Consider the following 22,600-nt stretch of genomic DNA (forward strand, 5'->3'; position numbering starts at 1 on the left):
GTGTTCTCGCCCCTGCCCGGTCGCACTAACCTCATAGAACACCACATAGAGACGCCCCTGGGGGTGGTAGTGCGTAGCTGTCCTTATAGATTACCCGAACACAAAAAAAAGGTGGTTCGGGAAGAACTTCAGGCCATGCTCGAAATGGGCATCGTCGAGGAGTCCCACAGTGATTGGAGCAGCCCGGTGGTCTTGGTTCCTAAGGCCGACGGCTCGGTCCGGTTCTGCGTGGACTATAGAAAAGTCAACGCGGTGTCTAAATTCGACGCGTACCCAATGCCTCGTATTGATGAGCTGCTCGATCGACTAGGCACGGCTCGCTTTTACTCGACACTGGATTTGACGAAGGGATATTGGCAGATCCCCTTGACTCCATTATCCCAGGAAAAAACGGCCTTTTCCACACCGTTCGGCTTACACCAGTTCGTCACACTTCCGTTTGGGCTGTTTGGGGTGCCCGCTACGTTTCAGCGGCTGATGGACCGGGTCCTCCGGCCCCACGCCACCTATGCGGCCGCTTACCTAGACGACATCATTATTTATAGTAATGACTGGCAGCGGCACCTGCAACACCTGAGGGCCGTCCTTAGGTCGCTGAGGCGGGCGGGGCTCACTGCCAACCCGAAGAAGTGTGCGACTGGGGGGGTGGAAGTACGGTATCTGGGCTTCCACTTGGGTAACGGGCAGGTGTGTCCCCAAATTAATAAGACAGCAGCGATTGCGGCCTGCCCGAGGCCCAAGACCAAAAAGGGGGTGAGACAGTTCCTGGGGCTGGCTGGCTATTATCGTAGGTTTATACCTAATTATTCGGACGTCACCAGCCCGCTGACTGACCTCACTAAAAAGGGGGCGCCAGATCCGGTCCAGTGGACGGAGCAGTGCCAGCAGGCTTTCTCTGAGGTAAAGGCTGCACTGTGTGGGGGGCCACTTTTGCACTCCCCTGACTTCTCTCTCCCTTTTTTGTTGCAGACGGATGCGTCGGACAGAGGGCTGGGAGCCGTTTTGTCCCAGCGGGTGGAGGTAGAGGATCACCCCATCCTATACATCAGCCGAAAGCTGTCAGTGCGTGAGGGGCGCTACAGCACAATCGAGAAAGAGTGCCTGGCGATCAAGTGGGCGGTCCTCGCCCTCCGTTACTACCTGCTGGGGCGCTCTTTCACCCTCTGTTCGGACCACGCGCCCCTCCAGTGGCTGCACCGCATGAAGGATGCCAACGTGCGGATCACCCGTTGGTATCTGGCACTCCAACCCTTCAACTTCAAGGTGGTCCACAGGCCGGGGGCGCAGATGGTCGTGGCGGACTTCCTCTCCCGTCAAGGGGGGGGGAGTCGGCTGCGGGCCGGACGGGCGCCCGGCCTGAGTCGGGCGGTGGGGGTATGTGGCAGCGGGGGCGTGGTCAAGCACCGGTCTGTGACAGGAGGGCGGAGTCGGGGAAGGTAAGTGGCAGAATCGCTACACCTGAGGGTAATTAACCTGTGTTTTGTGTGTGTTTTCCCCAGTAAACCGCGCCCTACTTAAGGAGGGAGAGGGAGAGCGGAGGGGAGCTTCCCCAGGGGAGACTACAGTGTGTGTGCGTGCGTGTCTCTGACTGTTGGGTTACTTTGTCCGACTGAAAAGTACGGCAATAAAGCCTTTTGTTAACCTTGATCTCTGTCCTGCCGTCCTCTGTGCTCCACCCACACGTTATTCACGCTAAACGGCAAATCCTTCCCCTTTGCGCTTACCGCTCCTGGCGCAGTCTCTGTCCGCACGCACCGTGTGGAAGCCCTTAATTGTAGCATTGTCGTTGGAAACATTCCGGTGCAGCCATGTCTCCACGAAGCACATTAAACTGCACTCCCGATACTCCATCTGCCTCTGGGCCAGGTAAAAAGGAGGGAAGGTAAAAAGAAAAAAAAAAAGCTTGTTACAGGGAAAAAAAAAAGCAAATTATAGTCTTTCATCCTTAAGCAAATATTTGTGTGGTGGAAAACATAAAGTTACTGAAGACAAAGATAATATTCTTAACCACTCCTGCATTGTTGGAGATTGTGTAAGGATTTAAGTATATATTTGCTAAGACTGATACTCAGACCTCTGATACTTGTATCATATTGAAAATGTTTAAAAAATAGGGATTGAACCATCTATAAGATTCATATTTAGATGTATTTTGAAATGTGATGTTATTTATGAAATTGTAATTGCCTAATAATTACCGGATTATAAGAATCACACACTCTTACAATTTTCAGTGAATGTCTGGATTATTTTAATTTTGTTGATGGGATGAAATCTCTCAGAGCATCGTTGAGGAGAGGGAGAAGAATTTTCTCAGTCTGCTGGAGACAGACAATCATGACCTGGTTAGTAACACAGAGGAGATTTCCTGCCCCATCTGCTGTGATGAGGTCCTGGCAGGAGAGGGCGCCACTCTCCGAGAGTGTCTTCACAGCTTCTGCAGGTAACAATTACGCCACTAATTACACCACACTTTCAGGAGAAATCATAAACCTGATAAAATTGACGATGTTACAATTTTGTTTTGACAGAGAATGTGTGAAGATGACCATTCTGAACTGTGTGGATGCAGAAGTGGCGTGTCCTTATGCAGACGGGGAGTACTCCTGTGACTGCAAGCTTCAAGACCGAGAGATTAAAACAGTAAGTCTTGATGCTCGATGTGCAATAGAGACTAAAATATAAAAATGTATTCACAAAAAAAAAAAAAAAATCCATCCTGAACAGCTACATTACCCACAATGCCATTCAACTACCTGCTGATAGTGGTGTAGTGGGAGATAATCCTTGCTTCATGTTTACCTAAAGAGAGTGATGCGGTGGCACTTTAGTAGTTTATTCTGTCAAGTTCTCTCAGCTTGCTTTGCTTCAGTTTCCAAAGCTTCACCATTCATGCTAATACCATAATTAATGTCATCACACTCATCATCTTGTATGTTGCTAACTAGCTGATCCAAGTTTCTGCTGTAACCATAAGCAGCTGAATTGCATTCTGGAACTTTGTCACTTTATGTTTGAGATGGTTGAAATTTTTTCTTCTGTTAAACACCCCATGACGTCAGAACCTCAGATGACGGCTAACGTCGCATAGAAATAATGAGAAAATAACATCAAGGAACAAATTAACATCATATTGGCAAAGCACATCATAGATATTTCATTAAAATCATATTCAGTATGTTTGAGGGTAGTGTTTTCCTTTAATTACACAGATCAGTGATGCTCTGTGATGAGCCAATGTCAGTTATGAAATCCTACTGAGGCTAATATACGCAGTATAAAAGTAAAGCGTCTGTATTCAAATAAATATATATTTTTCTAAACAATAAAGTAAGTAATAATAACTACTTATTAACTTTATGGGAAAATATCAGACCGAGGTCTTGACAGTATGGACCGAGCCCGTATAAAAAGACCGAGGTCTTATATTTTCCTGTATAGACCTCACAAAGATGCCATAAAGATGCTTTACTTTGCTTTAGTTTTCCTGTAAAGACCTTTTTTGTTTAATCTTAAAAAGACCGAGGTCTGATATTTTCCTGTAAAGACAGAGCAAGCGAGGTTAATAAGGAGTTTATTATATGGCTTTTCTTATTTCTAAGATTAAAATAGACAGTCATTATAATGAGGCGTGACACTGCTTTCACTCACGTCATATATATATATAACGTAAGTGAGTCACGCATGCAGAATAAACGTCTAGCGGTTTCAAAACTGAATTTCTGTTAGCGGTTAGCAGTTTATGAATGCTCTTCGTTGCTTATTTCTTGAATAACTCGATGACTCTTGTTTGTCTTTTGTGTTTCAGCCGTTTTTGATTCCATTTTGATTTCCAATTAATCTTTTTTCTTTGTCATTTTGTTTTTGTTTGTTTTTTTGCAACATTGAAAGCTGGCGCCTTGGAAAGAAAGTCACCCACGAGCATTACGGGAAAATTCTGCCCACTAAGGAATCAGAGTACACAATTTTACTGGAAGTAGCTCGTGCCATATAATAATGCTAATTTACATTCAGAAGCAAAGAATTGTACAGTTGTGGTCAAAAGTTTACATACAATGACATGAATGTCATCTTGGATATGAATGTCATGGCAATAGTTGGGCTTTCAGTAATTTCTTTGAACTGTTCTTTTTCTGTGACAGAATGTACAGTATACATCTTGAATAAAAAAAAAAACACACTAGAATTTCGTGCACAAGTTTTAATTTTCTTTGGGTTTTCTGAAATCAACACAGGGTCAAAATTATACATACATGGTCAAAAATATACATATAGCACACCTAATATTTGGGTAAAATGTCTCTTCACAAGATTCACCTTGACTAAACATTTTTGTTTAACATGAACAAGCTTCTGGCAGAATTCTGGTTGGATATTTCATGATTCTTCATGGTAGAATTGGTAGAGTTCAATTAAATTTTTTTTTCTTGGCATGGACTCGACTTATAAGCATGGTCCATATATTTTCAATAGGGTTGAAGTCAGGACTTGTTTTAAGCTTAATGCTAGCCTGCTTTATCCTCCACAACCAGCTCTGATGTGTGTTTGGGTTCATTGTCCTGTTGTAACTCCCAAGTCCCAGGTCATGTTCAAGTTTCTGATGGTTGATGCTGAAGAATTCTGAGGTAGTCCTCCTTCTTCATTATTCCATCCACTTTGTGCAATGAACCAGTTCCACTGGCAGAAAAACCGCCCCAGAGCATGATGATTCTACCACCACCACCAGCTGGTACAGTGTCCCTCTGTACATGGTGGTCATTGTGGGCAAACAACTCACTCTTTGTCTCATGTGACCATACAGCTATCCTCCAGAAGGCTTTTTCTTTGTCTGTGTGGTCAGCTTCAAACTTTAAGCTTGAAGGTGTCAATTTTGGAGCAGGGGGTTATTTCTTGGATAGCAGCCTCTTAGTCCATGGTGATCTGAATTGTAGACAGTGATCCATCAGCTTCCAGTTCATGGCAGGGCTGTGCCATGCTGGTTCCCAGGTCGTTCCTGACCATCCAAACCAATTTCCTTTCAGCTGAGGGTGACAGTTTGGGTTTTCTTGAAGCAAAGTGGCTTGGCAAAGTGAGTACACCTCACAACTGATCTTGGAATTTGCAGTTGTTTAGAAATGGCTCCAAGAGACATTCTGGAGTTGTGTATATCTACGATCCTCTTTCTCAGATCTGCATTGAGCTCCTTGGACTTACTGTGTGTTGGTCAATCCAATGAGTGCTGTAAACAAACCCTTTTTATGAAGGCACAGAGAAGCTTCCAGCTGTAGTCAATCATGATCACTAACAGGAAGTTAAGAGACCTTGGCCTTGGCAAGATAAGAGACATTTTGGAAGTTTTAGCACCTCTGAATTAATAATCTAAGTGAGCGTATGTAAATATTTGACCCTGTATGTATAATTTTGACCCTGTGTTGATTTCAGAAAACCCAAAGAAAATTAAAACTTGTGCACCAAATTCGAGTGTTGTTTTTTTTTTAAAGATGTATGCTGTACAATCATTCTGTCACAGAAAAAGAACAGTTCAAATAAATTACTGAAAGCCCAAATATTGCCATGATGTTCATATCCAAGATGACATTCATGTCACTGTATGTAAACTTCTGACCACAACTGTAGGTGCAAAAAACATGGTGCTGTGCACTGTGTTGTGACTTGAACTTTAATCTTTCACTGTTAAAACAGTTTATGATATTTTACAGCACAGTGTGGTTCATGGCTTGTTCATGGTGGGTGTGGAGGAAATGTAATACCAATTGGACACTACAAGTACACATTATATTACATTACATTAATGGCATTTAGCAGACATTCTTATCTAGAGCAACATACAACATACCCAGAGCAGCCTGGGGAGCAGTTGGGGGTTAGCTGCCTTGTTCAAGACCACTTCAGCCATTCCTGTTGGTCCAGCCATTCCTTTTGGTTCCAAAGCTGCTTCTCTAACCATTAGTCCATGGCTAAACCAAACTACTTCTTTAAATGTTTGTCTAAAGTGCACATTACTAATGTAACAACTATGTCAGATCTAACTTTGAGGTATCACCCAAACACAAAAAAAGAGAGTGAGAAAGTGAGCCTTGTGTCTGAAACTAAAAAGTGATGCTAATGACCATTCCAGTCTCCATCTTTTACTCACACATACACCCTCCATTAAATGTGGAAATTGTACTTTGGCAATAAATTTAGTGATAAAATTACTTCATAGCACTTTCAATATTAGATACATCTGGTCTTTTCCAACTGCACTGCTATGAAATGTACAGACATTTTATTTTATGCTTATTGCGATAAAGTAACACATCCATACTTGACTAGTGAACGTAATGGAAGGATTTTCAGTACAGGTTTTAAACTTCTGTTTACACAGCTGTTGGCTGAAATTTCTCTTCCAGCTCCTGTCACCTGATGAGTACCAGAAGTTTTTGGAGATGAGGCTGAGTATTGCTGAGTCACGCAGTGAGAACAGTTACCACTGTAAAACCCTGGACTGCCCCGGCTGGTGCATATTTGAAGACGATGTCAACGAATTTGCTTGTGACATCTGCAATGAGACGAACTGCCTCCTCTGCAAGGCGAGTGAGAAACGCGAGCTGTGAAAGAACCTACGTTTATTTTCATGATTATTATGTGATTGTAAAAATAAGGCATGTGGTATATAAAGGTGTGTGTGTGTGTGTGTGTGTGTGTGTGTGTGTGTGTGTGTGTGTGTGTGCTACAGGCCATTCATAAAGGCATGAACTGTAAAGAGTACCAAGATGACCTTCGCCTCAGAGCAGAGAATGATGTTGCAGCCAAAAAAACCACAGACACACTACAGGTTTGTCTCTAAACTAAATGGTCCACTTACCTCAGATGTAACCAAAACAGGAAATGCTTGCAGTTAGAATTTAAAATGATACTAAATGGTGCTAAGAAAATATATTTGATTCCAGTGTAAAGCTACATGGTAATTTTTTTTTTGTTAATCCAGTTCCTCAGTGACTTGATAGTTTTAGGGAGATTTATTATTTGTCAGGTAAATTAGTGCAGTGGCAGCACAATGGTGCAGTAGTTAGCACTGTCGCCTCACAGCAAGAAGGTTCCGGGTTCAAACCTCACGTCCAATGAGGGGCCTTTCTGTGTGGAGTTTGCATGTTCCCCTTATGTCTGTGTGGGTTTTCTCCAGGTGTTCCTGTTTCCCCCACAGTCCAACTAGATTGCTAATATGTCTAGTGTGTATTGCAGATGATGTTGCAGAATGGAGAAGCCATGTACTGTCCTAAATGCAAAGTGATCATCCAGAAGAAAGATGGTTGTGACTGGATCTGCTGCCTCATGTGTAAGACGGAAATCTGTTGGGTGACCAAACAAGCCAGATGGGGTCCTCAGGTATAACTGCATTAGTGGTTCTTAATTCAACATGCAGTTCACAAGACATTTCTTCAGTCAGGAGGTATGAGGTATGAGTGGCTGTACTGAGATAAGGAACTCTAAGTATTACTAGAAGGGCACTCGGTAGAGTGCATACTTCCACCAAGCCACATATTAGAATATCTAGATGTTTACATATGTACATATCCGGATTTGCATCAAAATCTAATGAATTGTTCCTTGGCCATGCCCACCTTTCGTCACAATTTCAACAAAATATGTTCACTGCTTTTTTGAGTTATGTTGGGAACAGCAAACAAACAGTCAAACACATGCAAAAACATAAGCTCCTCCAACAAAGTTAGTGGAGGTAATTATACAGTTATACAGTAATAGTGTTAGAGTTATACTTTTCCTGGTGCAGCAAGTCTCTTAAAATATGCAGCAAGAATAACTAAGGAATAAAAAACACCTCAGGTGTGCTCTTATCAACAACAGGGTGGTGTGATGCCACGTGACATTAAGCAGAGTTACTGTTACCATCCTGAAGTTGATTATTTTCCAAGAACAGCCAGTTACAAAGTGTTTTATTCTTCTTATATCACAATTAGATAATTAATTACCTACAAGTTACTTATGTTATAGCAGCTATAACCAGTCATAACCATTCATAACCAATCCATTCACCAGCCTCTCAAAAAAAAAAGAAAAAACAAGAAACCCGTATGTCCTGAAATCTTTCCAGTAGTAGAAAAACATAAAGGAACAGTTTTACCTCTGACTGTTACAACACCACTAACATTCCTTCCATAAATATTAAATAAATGTCTCCTCACAAAAAAATAAAGCATAACAATGATGCACTGTTTTTTTTAACTGTTTATGTACTGTCCACAATAGCAATAGGTTGTTACTGTAGAAACAATAACATATTATAACGAGCACATTAATATAAACCTTGCAGTCGGAACAGGTGGCAAAGCTTGTTATTACAAATGAATCACCACCTTTTGACCAATCAGAATTGAGCATTCAACAGCGCTGTTGTAGAGTTTATTGTATACTTAAGTCAGATGATGATGTTTCTATTGTTGTTAAGCCATTGTCTCTTTTTTTTGTCCTCAGGGTACTGGAGATGTCTCAGGTGGATGCAGATGTCGCATCAGTGGCGTCCCTTGTCACCCAAATTGTCAAAACTGTCACTGATCTCTAATCTACCCTGTTAGGACACATTATATTTCCACTAACCATTACTGGAGTAAGGAAGTAACCTTTTCTGTAACGAGCAGACTGAAACTATTGATCCGTAAGCATAATACAATCAGTTTAATTGGTGGAAGTATGAATCATCAGTTGGGTATGTGATCAGGCTTCATAACCTTTACATGAACTGTTTACCAAAAAAAAAAAGGCTCATCTTTGCCAGATGTGTTATGAGGCTACACATATAACCAAATTGTTTTTGGATAATGACCAAAGCAGATCTTGCACATTAAGGATTATGGCACTAAGATTTTAGATATTAGATAGACTAGAGTATTTTTGTAGCATTGCTGTATTGAATATGCAAATGAGGAAGGTAGTTGTATGCTAGTTAATTACAGAATTTTTTTTTGTTTGGGGGGGGAGATTTTCCCCATCTTCACTTGTAAATTCCCACCCACTAGCCAGCTCTACCTGTGTCATAAGAGAGCTGCCAACCAATAATGTAGCATGAAGCCTAACCTATGCTTCCTTTGAGACACATGAAGCCAGGTAACTGCATCTTTTCAAACTGATGTCACAGGGCAGTGTAATGCACTTGGAGGAAAGGACCGTCTACACTCTTCTGCATCCATGAGCCACAACAGATTGAGGGGGTGGGGGGAGTGTATGCCATCCCTCCCACCCAGAAAGCACAGCCAATTTTGTTTTCTTTACTCCTGACCATGGATGGCTACAGCATCATCGGGATTTGAACTTGTAATCTCCTGATAATATTGTGCCATTCAGTAGCTTTGGATATTAAACTTCTGCATTATTCTATAAATATGCAATTTAATTATACGGGTGCATATGAAGTTAGCTTTCAAATAAAGTTATGCTAAAACAAAAATAAACTAAAGTTAACCATTTAAAAGGTAAGCATGCAGTACATATCCAACATTTTAATGATGCATTAATATCTGTAAATTATGAAATGTGAATGTCAATGTACATCATGTGTATAAACTGACTGGATCTTCCAGAACATCTGCAATAATAATCACTTGTGACACATTCATGGTTTCCTATAAGTTTATTTGTTGGTCAACATATTTTGCAGATTAATTAAACATTGTAAGAATGACCAAGTAAGAGACATACTTTCACTATTGCAAAGTGCAACCAGCAAACATGAATATATTTCAGTGCAAATAAGTTACCAAAAATTATTTATTAATAACTTATGATCAAGTAAAAATATGGATTAAGTACAGATTGTGAATGTATATGGCCAGTAAGTGTTGGTGCAGTTCAGAACCAAGTTATGAAGTGATTAGTGAAAATAATATATTCTGTGCTGATTTCTAAAATAGAGCTAACAGATACTTGTATGCACCGTTCATTATATTAAATTGGGTTCTATGACCATGCCATCAAGTAACTAAATCAGTCACTGTTTGCTCTTTAATACAGGACATACTGTAGTGGAACAGAGATTGTTGCATAAAATATTGTAGCTGTTAGTTTCATGGTAAAGTCTACTGTAAAAACATTACAAGATAACTGGGCTTTCAAGAATAAGAAATTTGTATTAGACATCCAGACGTCCGATACCGATTATACATATTGTCCAATTTGATGTATTTTTGTACATGCAATTAACGCATGTGATGGTAACATATTTTCTCCTTCTTATGCAAATAGGATAATTATTTATTCATTTCAGATCCACAGCTCATCAGCTGAGAGAAAATAACAGAAAATAGAGCAAATCTTACAGAAATGTCTTTTAAACTGTCTGCTGTTATTAAATATATTTAAAAACAAACAAACAAACCCTCAGAACTGTTTTCAGTATTATGTGCCAAATCTGGTGGTATACCATAATATACCTACAACTGCAATATCTTTTTTTTTTCCTTTTGCCGAAAGTGTATGCAATAAAGTGGCATACAAACTACACCAATTTATTCATATTCAGTTTCAGAGCACATATTGAAAATTATGAGCTGTATTAACTGCAAAAAAGCACTAATATTTTAAAGGATTTTGGTCTCAATATTATCGTAAAGGGAAAACACTTTCTCTTCCTAATGGATATATGCGTTCAACAATCTCTGCATATTAAGATGAACTTCAAAAAAAACATAAATAAATGCAATGTCGACAGTGTAATCTTATGAATCTCAAATCCATAATCTGATTGTGAATCTACAATCATGTGAATAAACCAATGACCTTTTTGCAAGTACAAACATTTTATTACTATTACCAAATCTTGACTTCAACTGTCTTTACAATGTTAATGTTGCAAAAATGAATTACAATTTACACACCTACAACTTCATTTCTGAATCCTTGGACTGCTGAAAGGTATGATTACGATGGTTATAAAATCTTACTTTTTGAGGGTTAAGTCCAACTGGAAGGGTCCAGGAAAATAAGGTGGGGTCAAGAGATCAGCTTCAGAGAACTAATGGAGCATGGCCAAATGGACAGGTCATGAAAGGTAAGGAGGTAGGGGCAAGTGGTTAGCTACAGAAAACAGATGGGGGTGTGTGGCCAAGTGAATGGGTCCAGAAAGGTAAGGAGGTGTGGCAAAGTGGTCAGCTACAGAGAACAGATGGGGGAGTGGCCAAGCAAATGGCTCCAGAAAGTAAGGAGGCGTGGCCATAATGGTCAGCTACAGACAACAGATGGGGGTATGGCCAAACAGATGGGTCCAGAAAGGTAAGGAGGTGTGGCAAAGTGGTCAGCTACAGACAACAGATGGGAAGTGTAGGCAAGTGGATAGGTTCAGAAAGTGTACAGGTGCGTGCAAGTTTTACTGTACAAAATGAATCATATGACAAAGAAGCATACAAACTTTGTATAACAAATTAGAGATTTACAAAATTGACAATGGATTCAGAATTCTTAAAAATTACTAGCTTGCGGCTGCATTTCCACGGGACTACTTTCGACAACAATTAACTCCATATTTAGGCAAACTTGTTCAAATAAAAACTTAATGTTTCTCTCGCTCACAACACAAATACTTCTCATGGATCAGTAGTGTATTACTTAACATATATTCCAGATCCTCAGCTTAACCCTAGGAGAAGGAAACACTTTGTTGTAATCTCTCTTAGCACAAATTACTCAGGCCTCACAAATATATTTAAAAAAAAAAAAATGAAGACAGCACATCTCAAAGTCCTTGAAGTGAGACGGGCCTTTTCGGTGCGTGTTAAGGGAACAGGAGGTCAAGTTTAGGTGCCCACTCCAGAGCAGAGTTCACTACAGCCAATGCAGCGGCCCCCAGTGCCACAGTGATGCCCATCACTGCCAGTCTGACAAGTCGACGAGTAGCAGGTCGAATCACAACCATGGTGCTGCGCTGAGGGTCGACGGTGCTGCCATGCTGCTGCTGTTGTTGCTCCTCTCTCCGCCTGCGGCGAAGCACAGTATCAGGCCGCTGCTGCGCCGAGGCCAGCTCGAAGTCTGTGAAGGTGGACACGGCTGTTCTGGACAAGAGAATGAAATCCTCAGTCATGACACTTTGCAGCTGACCCATAAATAAGCCTTGTGTAAATCAACATATGCCTTTTATACGGGGGGGGTGTCACAGTTTTCCACTAACTGTCAGACAGACATGTTTGGTTTCCTATGTTGACATTAGTTTTGCACTCAAGCTACACTGCACCCAAGTAACTAACAAATAAAAGAAGTTTATCTGCCTCGGATTGCTTCCAGTAATGTCAGACAAACCTAAATATATGTGTGGCAGTGGGGGCAGGGCCAAGCAACAGTCTGTGAATGGAGGGCGGGGTTGGGGAAGGTAAGTGGCTAAGTCATTCCACCTGCTGTCAAGTAATGTGTGTGTTAAAGGGACGGAGCATAAAAGGAGGGAAAGAGCAGAGAAAAGGGGTTCCCTCCCGACCACAACGCATGTGTGCGTGTTGAGTGAGTGAGTGTGTGCTGAAAAGCTGAAATAAAGTGTTTGTGTGTGACCATCAACTCTCGCCTGCCGTGCTTCTGTGCTCCACCCACAACAGGAACTGCTACAGTGGTGCCGAAACCCGGGAGCACAGAAGGGAACCACCCCATGGAGTCCTCCCCATTCGAAGAGCTTGTCCTTGCCCTCACTACTGCCCAGCAGAACCAGCATCAAGCGCTGATTGCCCTCTGAAAGGAACAAGAGCAACGCTTTGAAGCCTTGATGCTGGCCCAGCAGGAAGATCGCCAGGCGTTCCGGCACCTGCTCACGTCAGCAGGGGCGTCGACCACTGCAGCCGGCACCCTCATGAAGATAAGCCTGCAGGACGATCCAGAAGGAGGACCATCTCTGACGGCAGCTCGATGGCTCGTTCCAGTGACGCCGGGCGATGACACTGGACCCATTCCACCGTTCTTTCCGGAAGTCAAGAGATAAACTGTTCCAGTGCCACCAGATCAATGATCTCATCGGTGTTGCGGTCTTCCTCCCTCAGCCACCGCCGGCAGGCGTCCCGGAGTTACTGGCCGAATGCAAACAGCCGGCCGACCTCCTCCAATGCCAGCGTCCGGAAGCGCTGGTGATGTTCCGGGGAGCGGCCGACCCGCTGCAGGATGGCTTTACTCAGGTCAGCATACACCAGTCGGCTGTCAGCAGGGAGCTGATGCGCTGCGAGCTGTGCCTCGCCAGTCAAGAGTGGGAGGAGGCGTGCCGTGAATGCCAATTAGTAAATCCCGCGGCCACTCCAAAAGCACCGTTGCGCCCTCTTCCTCTAATCGAGACCCCGTTTGAGCAAATTGGGATGGATCTCGTTGGGCCATTAGATTGGTCAGTATGGGGATATCACTTTTAGTTCTGGTGGACTATGCAACGTGATATCCGGAAGCAGTGCCTCTCCGCAATCTCTCAGCACGCAGTATTGCGGAAGCGCTCTTCCACTTTATCTCCCGGGTCGGGATTCTGAAAGAAATCCTGACAGACCAAAGCACTTCATTTATGTCACGCACACTGCATGAACTGTATGGGTTATTGGGGATTAAGTCTATCCGCACCAGTGTCTATCACCCACAAACAGATGGCTTAGTCGAGCAATTTAACCAAACACTCAAGAACATAATCCAGAAATTTGTACGTGAAGATGCGCATAATTGGGATAAGTGGCTCGAGCCCATTATTCGCAGTACAAAAGGTCCCGCAGGCCTCCATGGGGTTCTCTCCATTTGAATTATTATATGGGCGTAAGCCACGTGGCATTCTGGATGTGCTATGGGAAAACTGGGAGGAGGGACCTTCAGCTAGCAAAAACGAAATCCAGTACGTTCTTGACCTGCGCGCAAAACTCCACACCCTCATGAACCTAACCCAGGAGAATTTGCGGCAGGCACAAGTACGTCAAATCTGGCTGTATGACAGGGGCACGTGCCTTAGAGAGTTCACGCCGGGAGACAAAGTGCTCGTATTATTGCCCACGTTGAGCTCCAAATTAGTCGCCAAGTGGCAAGGGCCCTTCGAGGTCACATGACGAGTCGGGGACGTTGACTATGAAGTGAGGCAAACGGATAGGGGCGGGGCATTGCAAATCTACCACCTCAACCTTTGAAAACGCTGGAATGAGGGGGTCCCTGTGGCGTTGGTGTCAGTAGTCCTGCAGAAGGCAGAGCTGGGGCCAGAGGTGAAAAAGATAACATCTCGGACCACTCCGGTCCCTTGTGGAGATCACCTCTCACCCGCCCAACTCACGGAGGCGGCCAAGTTGCAAAAGGAATTTTCCGATGTATTCTCGCCCCTTCCTGGTCGTACCCACCTCACAGAACACCACATCGAAATGCCCCTGGGGGTGGTATTGCGTAGCCGCCATTACCGCATGCCCCAACACAAGAAAAAGGTGGTTCGGGACAAACTCAAGGTCATGCTCGAAATGGACATAATCGAGGAGTCCCACAGTGACTGGAGCAGCCCAGTGGTCCTGGTTCCCAAGACTGACAGGTCGGTCCAGTTCTGTGTGGACTACAGAAAGGTCAACGCAGTGTCTAAATTTGACGCATACCCAATGCCTCGCATTGATGAGTTGCTTGATTGGTTAGGCGCTGCTCACTTTTATTCGACACTGGATTTAACAAAGGGATATTGGCAGATCCCCTTGACTCCTCTATCCCAAGAGAAAATGGCCGTTTCCACACCGTTTGGTTTACACCAATTTGTCACGCTCCCTTTTGGGTTGTTTGGGGCGCCGGCTATGTTCCAGCAGCTTATGGACAGGGTCCTCCGCCCTCACGCTACCTATGCAGCTGCCTATATGGACGATATAATAATGTACAGCCATGATTGGCCGCGGCACTTGGAACACCTGAGGGCTGTTCTACAGTCGCTGAGGTGAGCGGGCCTCACAGCTAACCCCAAAAAAGTGTGCAATCGGGTGGGTGGAAGTGTGGTATCTGGGGTTCCACTTGGGTCATGGGCAGGTGCGTCCCCAAATTAACAAGACTGCAGCGATTGCGGCCTGCCCGAGGCCCAAGACCAAAAAGGAGGTGAGACGGTTCTTGGGGCTGGCTGGCTATTATTGTAGGTTTCTACCTAATTATTCGGACGTCACCAGCCCACTAACCGATCTCACTAAAAAGGGGGCTCCAGATCCGGTCCAGTGGACGGTGCAGTGCCAACAGGCCTTCTCTGAGGTAAAAGCTGCACTGTGTGGGGGGCCACTTTTACACTCCCCTGACTTCTCTATCCCCTTTATTTTGCAGACTGATGCACTGGACAGAGAGCTGGGGGCCATTTTGTCCCAGGAGGTGAAGGGCGAGGAGCACCCCATGCTGTACATCAGCTGGAAACCGTCGATGCGTGAAAGCAAGTACAGCGCAATTGAGAAGGAGTGTCTTGCCATCAAGTGGGCAGTCCTCACCCTCCGATACTACCTGCTGGGGCGCCCTTTCACTCTCTGTTCAGACCACGCACCCCTCCAGTGGCTCCACCGCATGAAGGATGCCAATGCACGGATCACCCGTTGATATCTCACCCTCCAGCCATTTAAGTTCAAGGTGATCCACAGGCCAGGGGCACAGATGGTGGTGGCGGACTTCCTGTCCCGTCAGAGGAGGAGTCAGCTTCAGGCCAGATGGCTCCCCGGCCTGAATCGGCCGGTGGGGGTATGTGGCAGCGGGGGCGTGGCCAAGCAGCAGTCTGTGAATGGAGGGCGGGGTCGGGGAAGGTAAGTGGCTAAGTCATTCCACCTGCTGTCATTTAATGTGCGTGTGTGTTAGTTACAGGGACGGCGCATAAAAGGAGGGAGAGAGCAGAGAAAAGGGGCTCCCTCCTGACCACAACGCATGTGTGCGTGTTGAGTGAGTGAGTGAGTGCTGAAAAGCTGAAATAAGTGAAGTAGTGTTTGTGTGTGACCATCAACTCTCGCCTGCCGTGCTTCTGTGCTCCACCCACATCAGGAACTACTACAATATGGTTTAGGACAGGGCTTTTCAAAGTGTGGGGCGCGCCTCCCCTAGGGGGCGCCAGAGTTCTTGGGGGGGGGGGGGGGACTTACATGAGGAAAAATAAACCAGAATAAGTTACGATTGTGGACATTTAGCGAACTTCAGCTAGCCTTTGCCAGAGACAAAATGGATCGATTTTTAGTACCTAAAGCTACAATGAGTGAGGAGACAGAATCTGGGCCAAACAAAAAAAAGAAGGAAGTATGACCACAATTATTTAAAATTTGGATTTTCATGGACTGGGTCTGAAGATGCTCCACTGCCACAGTGTGTTGTCTGCCAAGAGGTGCTAGCTAACGATGCTATAAGATGTTTAAAATGTGTAAAACAAGATGTTTAAAAAAGCACAGATGTTTAAAATGTGTAAAAAAGAGGTTTTACAAAAGCTCATATGTTTTAAATGTGTAAAAAAGATGTTTTCAAAAAGCACAGATGTTTAAAATGTGTAAAAAAGATGTTTTCAAAAAGCACAGATGTTTAAAATGTGTAAAAGAAAAAATGTGTACAACACCCATTTTTTTTAAAATACGAATGGAACATTATAGTGGGCCTGTTAAGCATAACAATTGTGCACAAAATGAAAAAAGCATGAAACTTTCAGGGTCCCCTCCTAGAACTGCCACCTTATTGTGGTGGAGGGGTTTGTGTGCTTGAATGATCCTAGGAGCTATGTTGTCGGGGGCATTATGCCCCTGTTAGGGTTTCCCAAGGCAGACAGGTCCTAGGTGACAGGCCAGACCAAGAGCAGTTCACCAAAAAACCCCTATGGAGAAAAAATCCAGGACCGTGACGTCGCCCGGTAGGACGCAGCCGGGGCCCCACCCTGGAGCCAGGCCCGGGGTTGGGGCTCGTATGCGAGCGCTTGGTGGTCGGGCCTTTGCCCATGGGGCCCGGCCGGGCTCAGCCCGAAGAGGCGACGTGGGCCCGACCTCCTGTGGGTTCACCACCCACAGAGGTAGCAGTAGGGGTTTGGTGCAGTGTGGATTGGGTGGCAGTCGAAGGCAGGGGCCTCGACGACCTGATCCCCGGACACAGCGGCTGGCTGTTGGGACATGGAATGTCACTTCGCTGGGGGGGGAAGGAGCCTGGGCTTGTGCGGGAGGTTGAGAGGTACCGGCTAGAGATAGTCGGGCTCACCTCCACGCACAGCTTGGGCTCTGGAACCCAGCTCCTCGAGAGGGGCTGGACTTTCCACTTCTCTGGAGTCGCCCGTGGTGAGCGGCGGCGGGCTGGTGTGGGCTTCCTTATAGCTCCCCAGCTCAGCCGCCATGTGTTGGAGTTTACCCCAGTGAACGAGAGGGTCGCCTCTCTGCGCCTTCGGATTGGGGAGAGGGCTCTTGCTGTTGTTTGTGCCTACGGGCCAAATAGCAGTATAGAGTATCCGGCCTTCTTGGAGTCCCTGGGAGAGGTACTGAGGGGTGCTCAGACTGGGGACTCCATTGTGCTACTGGGGGACTTCAATGCTCACGTGGGCGATGACAGTGACACCTGGAGGGGCGTGGTTGGGAGGAACGGCCTCCCCGATCTGAACCCGAGTGGTGTTTTGTTATTGGACTTCTGTGCTAGTCACAGTTTGTCCATAACGAACACCATGTTCGAGCATAGGGGTGTCCATAAGTGCACGTGGCACCAGGACACCTTAGGTCGGAGGTCGATGATCGACTTTGTAGTCGTGTCATCTGATCTCCGACCCTATGTCTTGGACACTCGGGTGAAGAGAGGGGCTGAGTTGTCAACTGATCACCACCTGGTGGTGAGTTGGATCCGCTGGCGGAGGAGGAAGCTGGACAGACCTGGCAGGCCCAAACGTATGGTGAGGGTCTGCTGGGAACGTCTGGCCGAGCACTCTGTTGGGGAGGTCTTTAACTCCCACCTCCGGGAGAGCTTTTCCCAGCTTCCGAGGGAGGCGGGGGACATTGAGTCTGAGTGGACCATGTTCTCTACCTCCATTGTGGACGCAGCTGTTCGGAGCTGTGGCCGCAAGGTCTCCGGTGCCTGTCGTGGCGGCAATCCCCGAACCCGGTGGTGGACACCGGAAGTAAGGGATGCCGTCAAGCTGAAGAAGGAGTCCTATCGGGCCATGTTGACCTCCGGGACTCCTGAGGCAGCCGACGGGTATCGGCAGGCCAGGCGTGCTGCAGCTCGGGCAGTTGCGGAGGCAAAAACTCGGAACTGGGAGGAGTTCGGGGAGGCCATGGAGAAGGACTATCGGTCGGCCTCGAAGAAATTCTGGCAAACCGTCCGGCGCCTCAGGAGGGGGAAGCAGTACTCTGCCAACACTGTTTACAGTGCGGGTGGGGAGCTGTTGACCTCGACTGGGGACATTGTCGGGCGGTGGAAGGAATACTTTGAGGATCTCCTCAATCCCACCGTCATGTCTTCCACTGAGGAGACTGAGGCTGATGACTCAGAGGTGGACTCGTCCATTACCCAAGCCGAAGTCACTGAGGTGGTTTGCAAGCTCCTCGGTGGCAAGGCACCGGGGGTGGATGAGATCCGCCCTGAGTATCTCAAGTCTCTGGATGTTGTGGGGCTGTCTTGGTTGACACGCCTCTGCAACATCGCGTGGCGGTCGGGGACAGTGCCTCTGGAGTGGCAGACTGGGGTGGTGGTCCCTCTTTTTAAGAAAGGGGACCGGAGAGTGTGCTCCAATTATAGGGGAATCACACTTCTCAGCCTCCCAGGGAAAGTTTACTCCAGGGTACTGGAGAGGAGAATTCGACCGATAGTCGAACCTTGGATCCAGGAGGAACAATGCGGTTTTCGTCCTGGTCGCGGAACACTGGACCAGCTCTATACCCTTCATAGGGTGCTCGAGGGTTCATGGGAGTTTGCCCAACCAGTCCACATGTGCTTTGTGGATCTGGAGAAGGCATTCGACCGTGTCCCCCGTGGTATTCTGTGGGGGGTGCTTCGGGAGTATGGGGTTCGGGGCTCTTTGCTAAGGGCTGTCCGGTCCCTGTACGAACGGAGCAGGAGTCTGGTTCGCATTGCCGGCAGTAAGTCAGACCTGTTCCCAGTGCATGTTGGACTCCGTCAGGGCTGCCCTTTGTCACCGGTTCTGTTCATAATTTTTATGGACAGAATTTCTAGGCGCAGCCAGGGGCCGGAAGGAATCCTGTTTGGGAACCACAGGATTTCATCTCTGCTTTTTGCGGATGATGTTGTCCTGTTGGCTTCTTCAAACCAGGACCTTCAGCATGCACTGGGGCGGTTTGCAGTCAAGTGTGAAGCGGCTGGGATGAGAATCAGCACCTCCAAGTCCGAGGCCATGGTTCTCGACCGGAAAAGGGTGGCTTGCCCTCTCCAGGTTGGTGGAGAAGTCCTGCCTCAAGTGGAGGAGTTTAAGTATCTCGGGATCTTGTTCACGAGTGAGGGAAGGATGGAGCGTGAGATCGACAGGCGGATCGGTGCAGCCTCCGCAGTGATGCGGTCGCTTTACCGGTCCGTCGTGGTGAAGAAGGAGCTGAGCCAAAAGGCGAAGCTCTCAATTTACCGGTCGATCTACGTTCCGACTCTCACCTATGGTCATGAGCTTTGGGTAATGACAGAAAGAACAAGATCGCGGATACAAGCGGCTGAAATGAGTTTCCTTCGCAGGGTGGCTGGGCGCTCCCTTAGAGATAGGGTGAGAAGCACAGTCACTCGGGAGGAGCTCGGAGTAGAGCCGCTGCTCCTCCACATCGAGAGGAACCAGCTGAGGTGGCTCGGGCATCTTTTTCGGATGCCTCCTGGACGCCTCCCTGGGGAGGTGTTCCAGGCATGTCCCCCCGGGAGGAGGCCCCGGGGAAGACCCAGGACACGCTGGAGGGACTATGTCTCTCGGCTGGCCTGGGAACGCCTCGGTGTTCTTCCCGAGGAGCTGGCCGAGGTGTCTGGGGAAAGGGAAGTTTGGGCTTCCATGCTTAGACTGCTGCCTCCGCGACCCGGTCCTGGATAAGCGGAAGAAGACGAGACGAGACGAGACTTTCAGGGTTTGTTCTTGAAGGCATAAGCTTTAATTTGAGACGTGGAGGTATTCTCAGTTTGACCTCTGGGGTCAGCTAGAGGTCATTGACCTCCATGATATCACATTTCTATGCATGAAATTAGAAAAGGCTGTATCTTAACATCTAAATGTGATGTAAATGTAAAATAAATGTGTTTTTCCATGTGCCTGGACATGAAAAAAATCACATATAATACTGATATTCCTCTTAGGTGTAACTTCAGGGGTCAGGTAGAGGTCATTGACCTTTGAAATTTGAAGTTTCTATGCATGAAATTCTAGACGGGTGTATCTTAGGATCTAAATGTGATAGAAATGTGAAGTTAATGTGTATTTCCTTGTTTCTGACCATGAGAAACCCATTTTTGATACTGATATTACTCTTACAGGTCATCTCTGGGGTCAGCTAGAGGTCACTGACCTCCAGCATAATGCATTTCTATGCATAAAATTAGAAACGGGTGTACCTCAGGTTCTAAATGTGATAGAAATGTAAACTAAATTTGTATTTCTATGATTCTGTACATGAGAAACCCATTTTTGATACTGATATCATTCTGAGAGGTCAACATCATGGAGAACAGGCAAGGTTGGGAAACATCCCACATTTTGATGTCTATATAAAAATCTCATGTGTTTTGGATTGTAAGAAACAATTCCATATGAATGTGAACATGACAGAAATATACTTCAACTTGTCAGAAATTATAAACTTTAACTAATCAAAAACTTGAACTACAATCAAAACTCTAAATGCAGTGTAAACAGTTGAACAGGTTCCATAAAGAACATTTTAAAATCACTATAGTATCTACATTTATTCTAAGGGCCTTGACCTTTGGGGATTACAATGTTGGCCTACAAATTGTAACTACAGAACACTGATTTAGTCGCTGCAGTCACCAGAGCATGTGCACAGTGCTGTGCACTTTAAGGCTGCCTTTTTACATCTACAGTGCCCAGTACAACCCTTTTTGCAACCACAGTGCACAAGTTCATAGCAAGCCTGTGAAGCTTCAGGGAGTGTTGTCCAAAGTGGCTGCCATCCAGCATCGGTGTCAATCCATCCCCAGTCTGATGGAGATGTTTTACTTATCAGAAATGAGTTGTGTCATGTCCAGAAACATGAAATCATATATTTACTTTGCATTTACAGTATTTCACATTTTAATCCAAAGATAGATTGTTTCTAATTTCATGCTTAGAAATGCATTATCGTGGAGGTCAGTGACCTCTAGCTGACCTCAGAGATGACTTATAAAAATGATATCAGTATTAGAAATTAGTTTATCATGGCCAGAAACATGGAAATACAAATTTAGTTTACATTTCTATCACATTTAGAACCTAAGATACACCCGTTTCTAATTTCGTGCATAGATATGCATTATGCTGGAGGTCAGTGACCTCTAGCTGACCCCAGAGATGACCTGTAAGAGTAATACCAGTATTAAAAATGGGTTTCTCATGGTCAGAAACAAGGAAATACACATTAATTTCACATTTCTATCACATTTAGATCCTAAGATACACCCGTCTAGAATGTCATGCATAGAAACTTCAAATTTCAAAGGTCAATGACCTCTACCTGACCCTTGAAGTTACCCCTAAGAGGAATATCAGTATTATATATGATTTTTTCATGCCCAGTAACATGGAAAAACACATTTATTTTATATTTACATCACATTTAGGTGTTAAAATACAGCCTTTTCTAATTTCATGCATAGAAATGTGCCATCATGGAGGTCAATGACCTCTAGCTGACCCCAGAGGTCAAACTGCGAATGCCTCCACGTCTCAAATTAAAGCTTATGCCTTCAAGAACAAACTCTGAAAGTTTCATGCTTTTTTCATTTTGTGCACAATTCTTCTGATAATAAGAGCTTAACAGCCCCACTATTAAGTATAGCAACAACAAAAATTGTGGGGGGGGGGGGGGGGGGGCTGTTGTTTATTTGCTCTCTGAGGGGGGGCTGACTCTCCCACACTTTGAAAACCCCTGGTTTAGGACATAATGTGAAATACTGTAATTTATACTGTACTGTATCACTTTTCTCCTTAGTTTGCTATATCATATCTCCCTGTGCTCCATTTAAAAATTAGAATACATAGTGATTTTAAGGAAATATTCCAAGTAATGGTTTCGGCGGAGATAAATTTCCATAAGTCTCATGACTCCAGTGTAAAACAAACAAACAAAACAAACAAAGAAACTAACTAACTCTGAAGCAATATGTGCTATACTGGTGTGAGAAAGGCAGAAAGTCAGAGTGAATGGGTAGCAGGAAAGGTGACTCACTGCTGAGTACGCTCTTGAGTAGTTCCCTTTGCCAGCTCGGATGGAGGGAACTGTACAAAAAGGTCTCCGGCTCGACTGATCAGGGTCTCATAGGGGAGATCCTGAGGAATCTGAGAGAGCAGGTGGTGCATCATGGCCATGTCACACTCACAGTCCAGCACCTCCTCCTCCCGATACAACACAATCTGAACACAGACATGATAAATAGACAAGGAATGGATTGATCATGGATTACATCAGTATGTACAAGGCACTATATGGTTCTTATCTCAGTTACAACTTCCACAATCTACAGAGTATATAATATTTAT

At 45.3% G+C, this 22,600-nt stretch overlaps 2 protein-coding genes across 6 annotated transcripts in view; one reads left to right on the forward strand and one right to left on the reverse strand.

The window, feature by feature from the left end:
• The window catches only part of rbck1 (RanBP-type and C3HC4-type zinc finger containing 1), a 36,084-nt gene extending 26,473 nt beyond the window's left edge, over window positions 1-9,611 (forward strand). For 2 of the 3 annotated variants that reach the window (XM_060910004.1, XM_060910005.1), the window contains exons 8-13: window positions 2,283-2,443; window positions 2,532-2,643; window positions 6,393-6,572; window positions 6,719-6,817; window positions 7,225-7,368; window positions 8,476-9,611. In XM_060910004.1, the coding sequence (XP_060765987.1) occupies window positions 2,283-2,443; window positions 2,532-2,643; window positions 6,393-6,572; window positions 6,719-6,817; window positions 7,225-7,368; window positions 8,476-8,556 (777 nt within the window). In that variant the 3' untranslated portion in view covers window positions 8,557-9,611. Of the gene's footprint in view, window positions 1-969; window positions 1,617-2,282; window positions 2,444-2,531; window positions 2,644-6,392; window positions 6,573-6,718; window positions 6,818-7,224; window positions 7,369-8,475 lie in introns of those variants that run through there. The other variant, XR_009651630.1, reaches the window with a different exon arrangement.
• Window positions 9,612-9,623: 12 nt separating this feature from the next.
• Window positions 9,624-22,600, reverse strand: part of tbc1d20 (TBC1 domain family, member 20) — a 38,465-nt gene continuing 25,488 nt past the window's right edge. For 2 of the 3 annotated variants that reach the window (XM_060910007.1, XM_060910006.1), the window contains exons 7-8: window positions 22,290-22,474; window positions 9,624-12,041 (exon numbers count right to left, since the gene is read on the reverse strand). In XM_060910007.1, coding sequence (XP_060765990.1) covers window positions 11,765-12,041; window positions 22,290-22,474 — 462 coding nt within the window. In that variant the 3' untranslated portion in view covers window positions 9,624-11,764. The remainder of the gene's footprint in view (window positions 12,042-22,289; window positions 22,475-22,600) is intronic. The other variant, XM_060910008.1, reaches the window with a different exon arrangement.

The sequence above is a fragment of the Neoarius graeffei genome, chromosome 26 (assembly GCF_027579695.1).
Source record: "Neoarius graeffei isolate fNeoGra1 chromosome 26, fNeoGra1.pri, whole genome shotgun sequence".
NCBI lineage: Eukaryota > Metazoa > Chordata > Actinopteri > Siluriformes > Ariidae > Neoarius > Neoarius graeffei.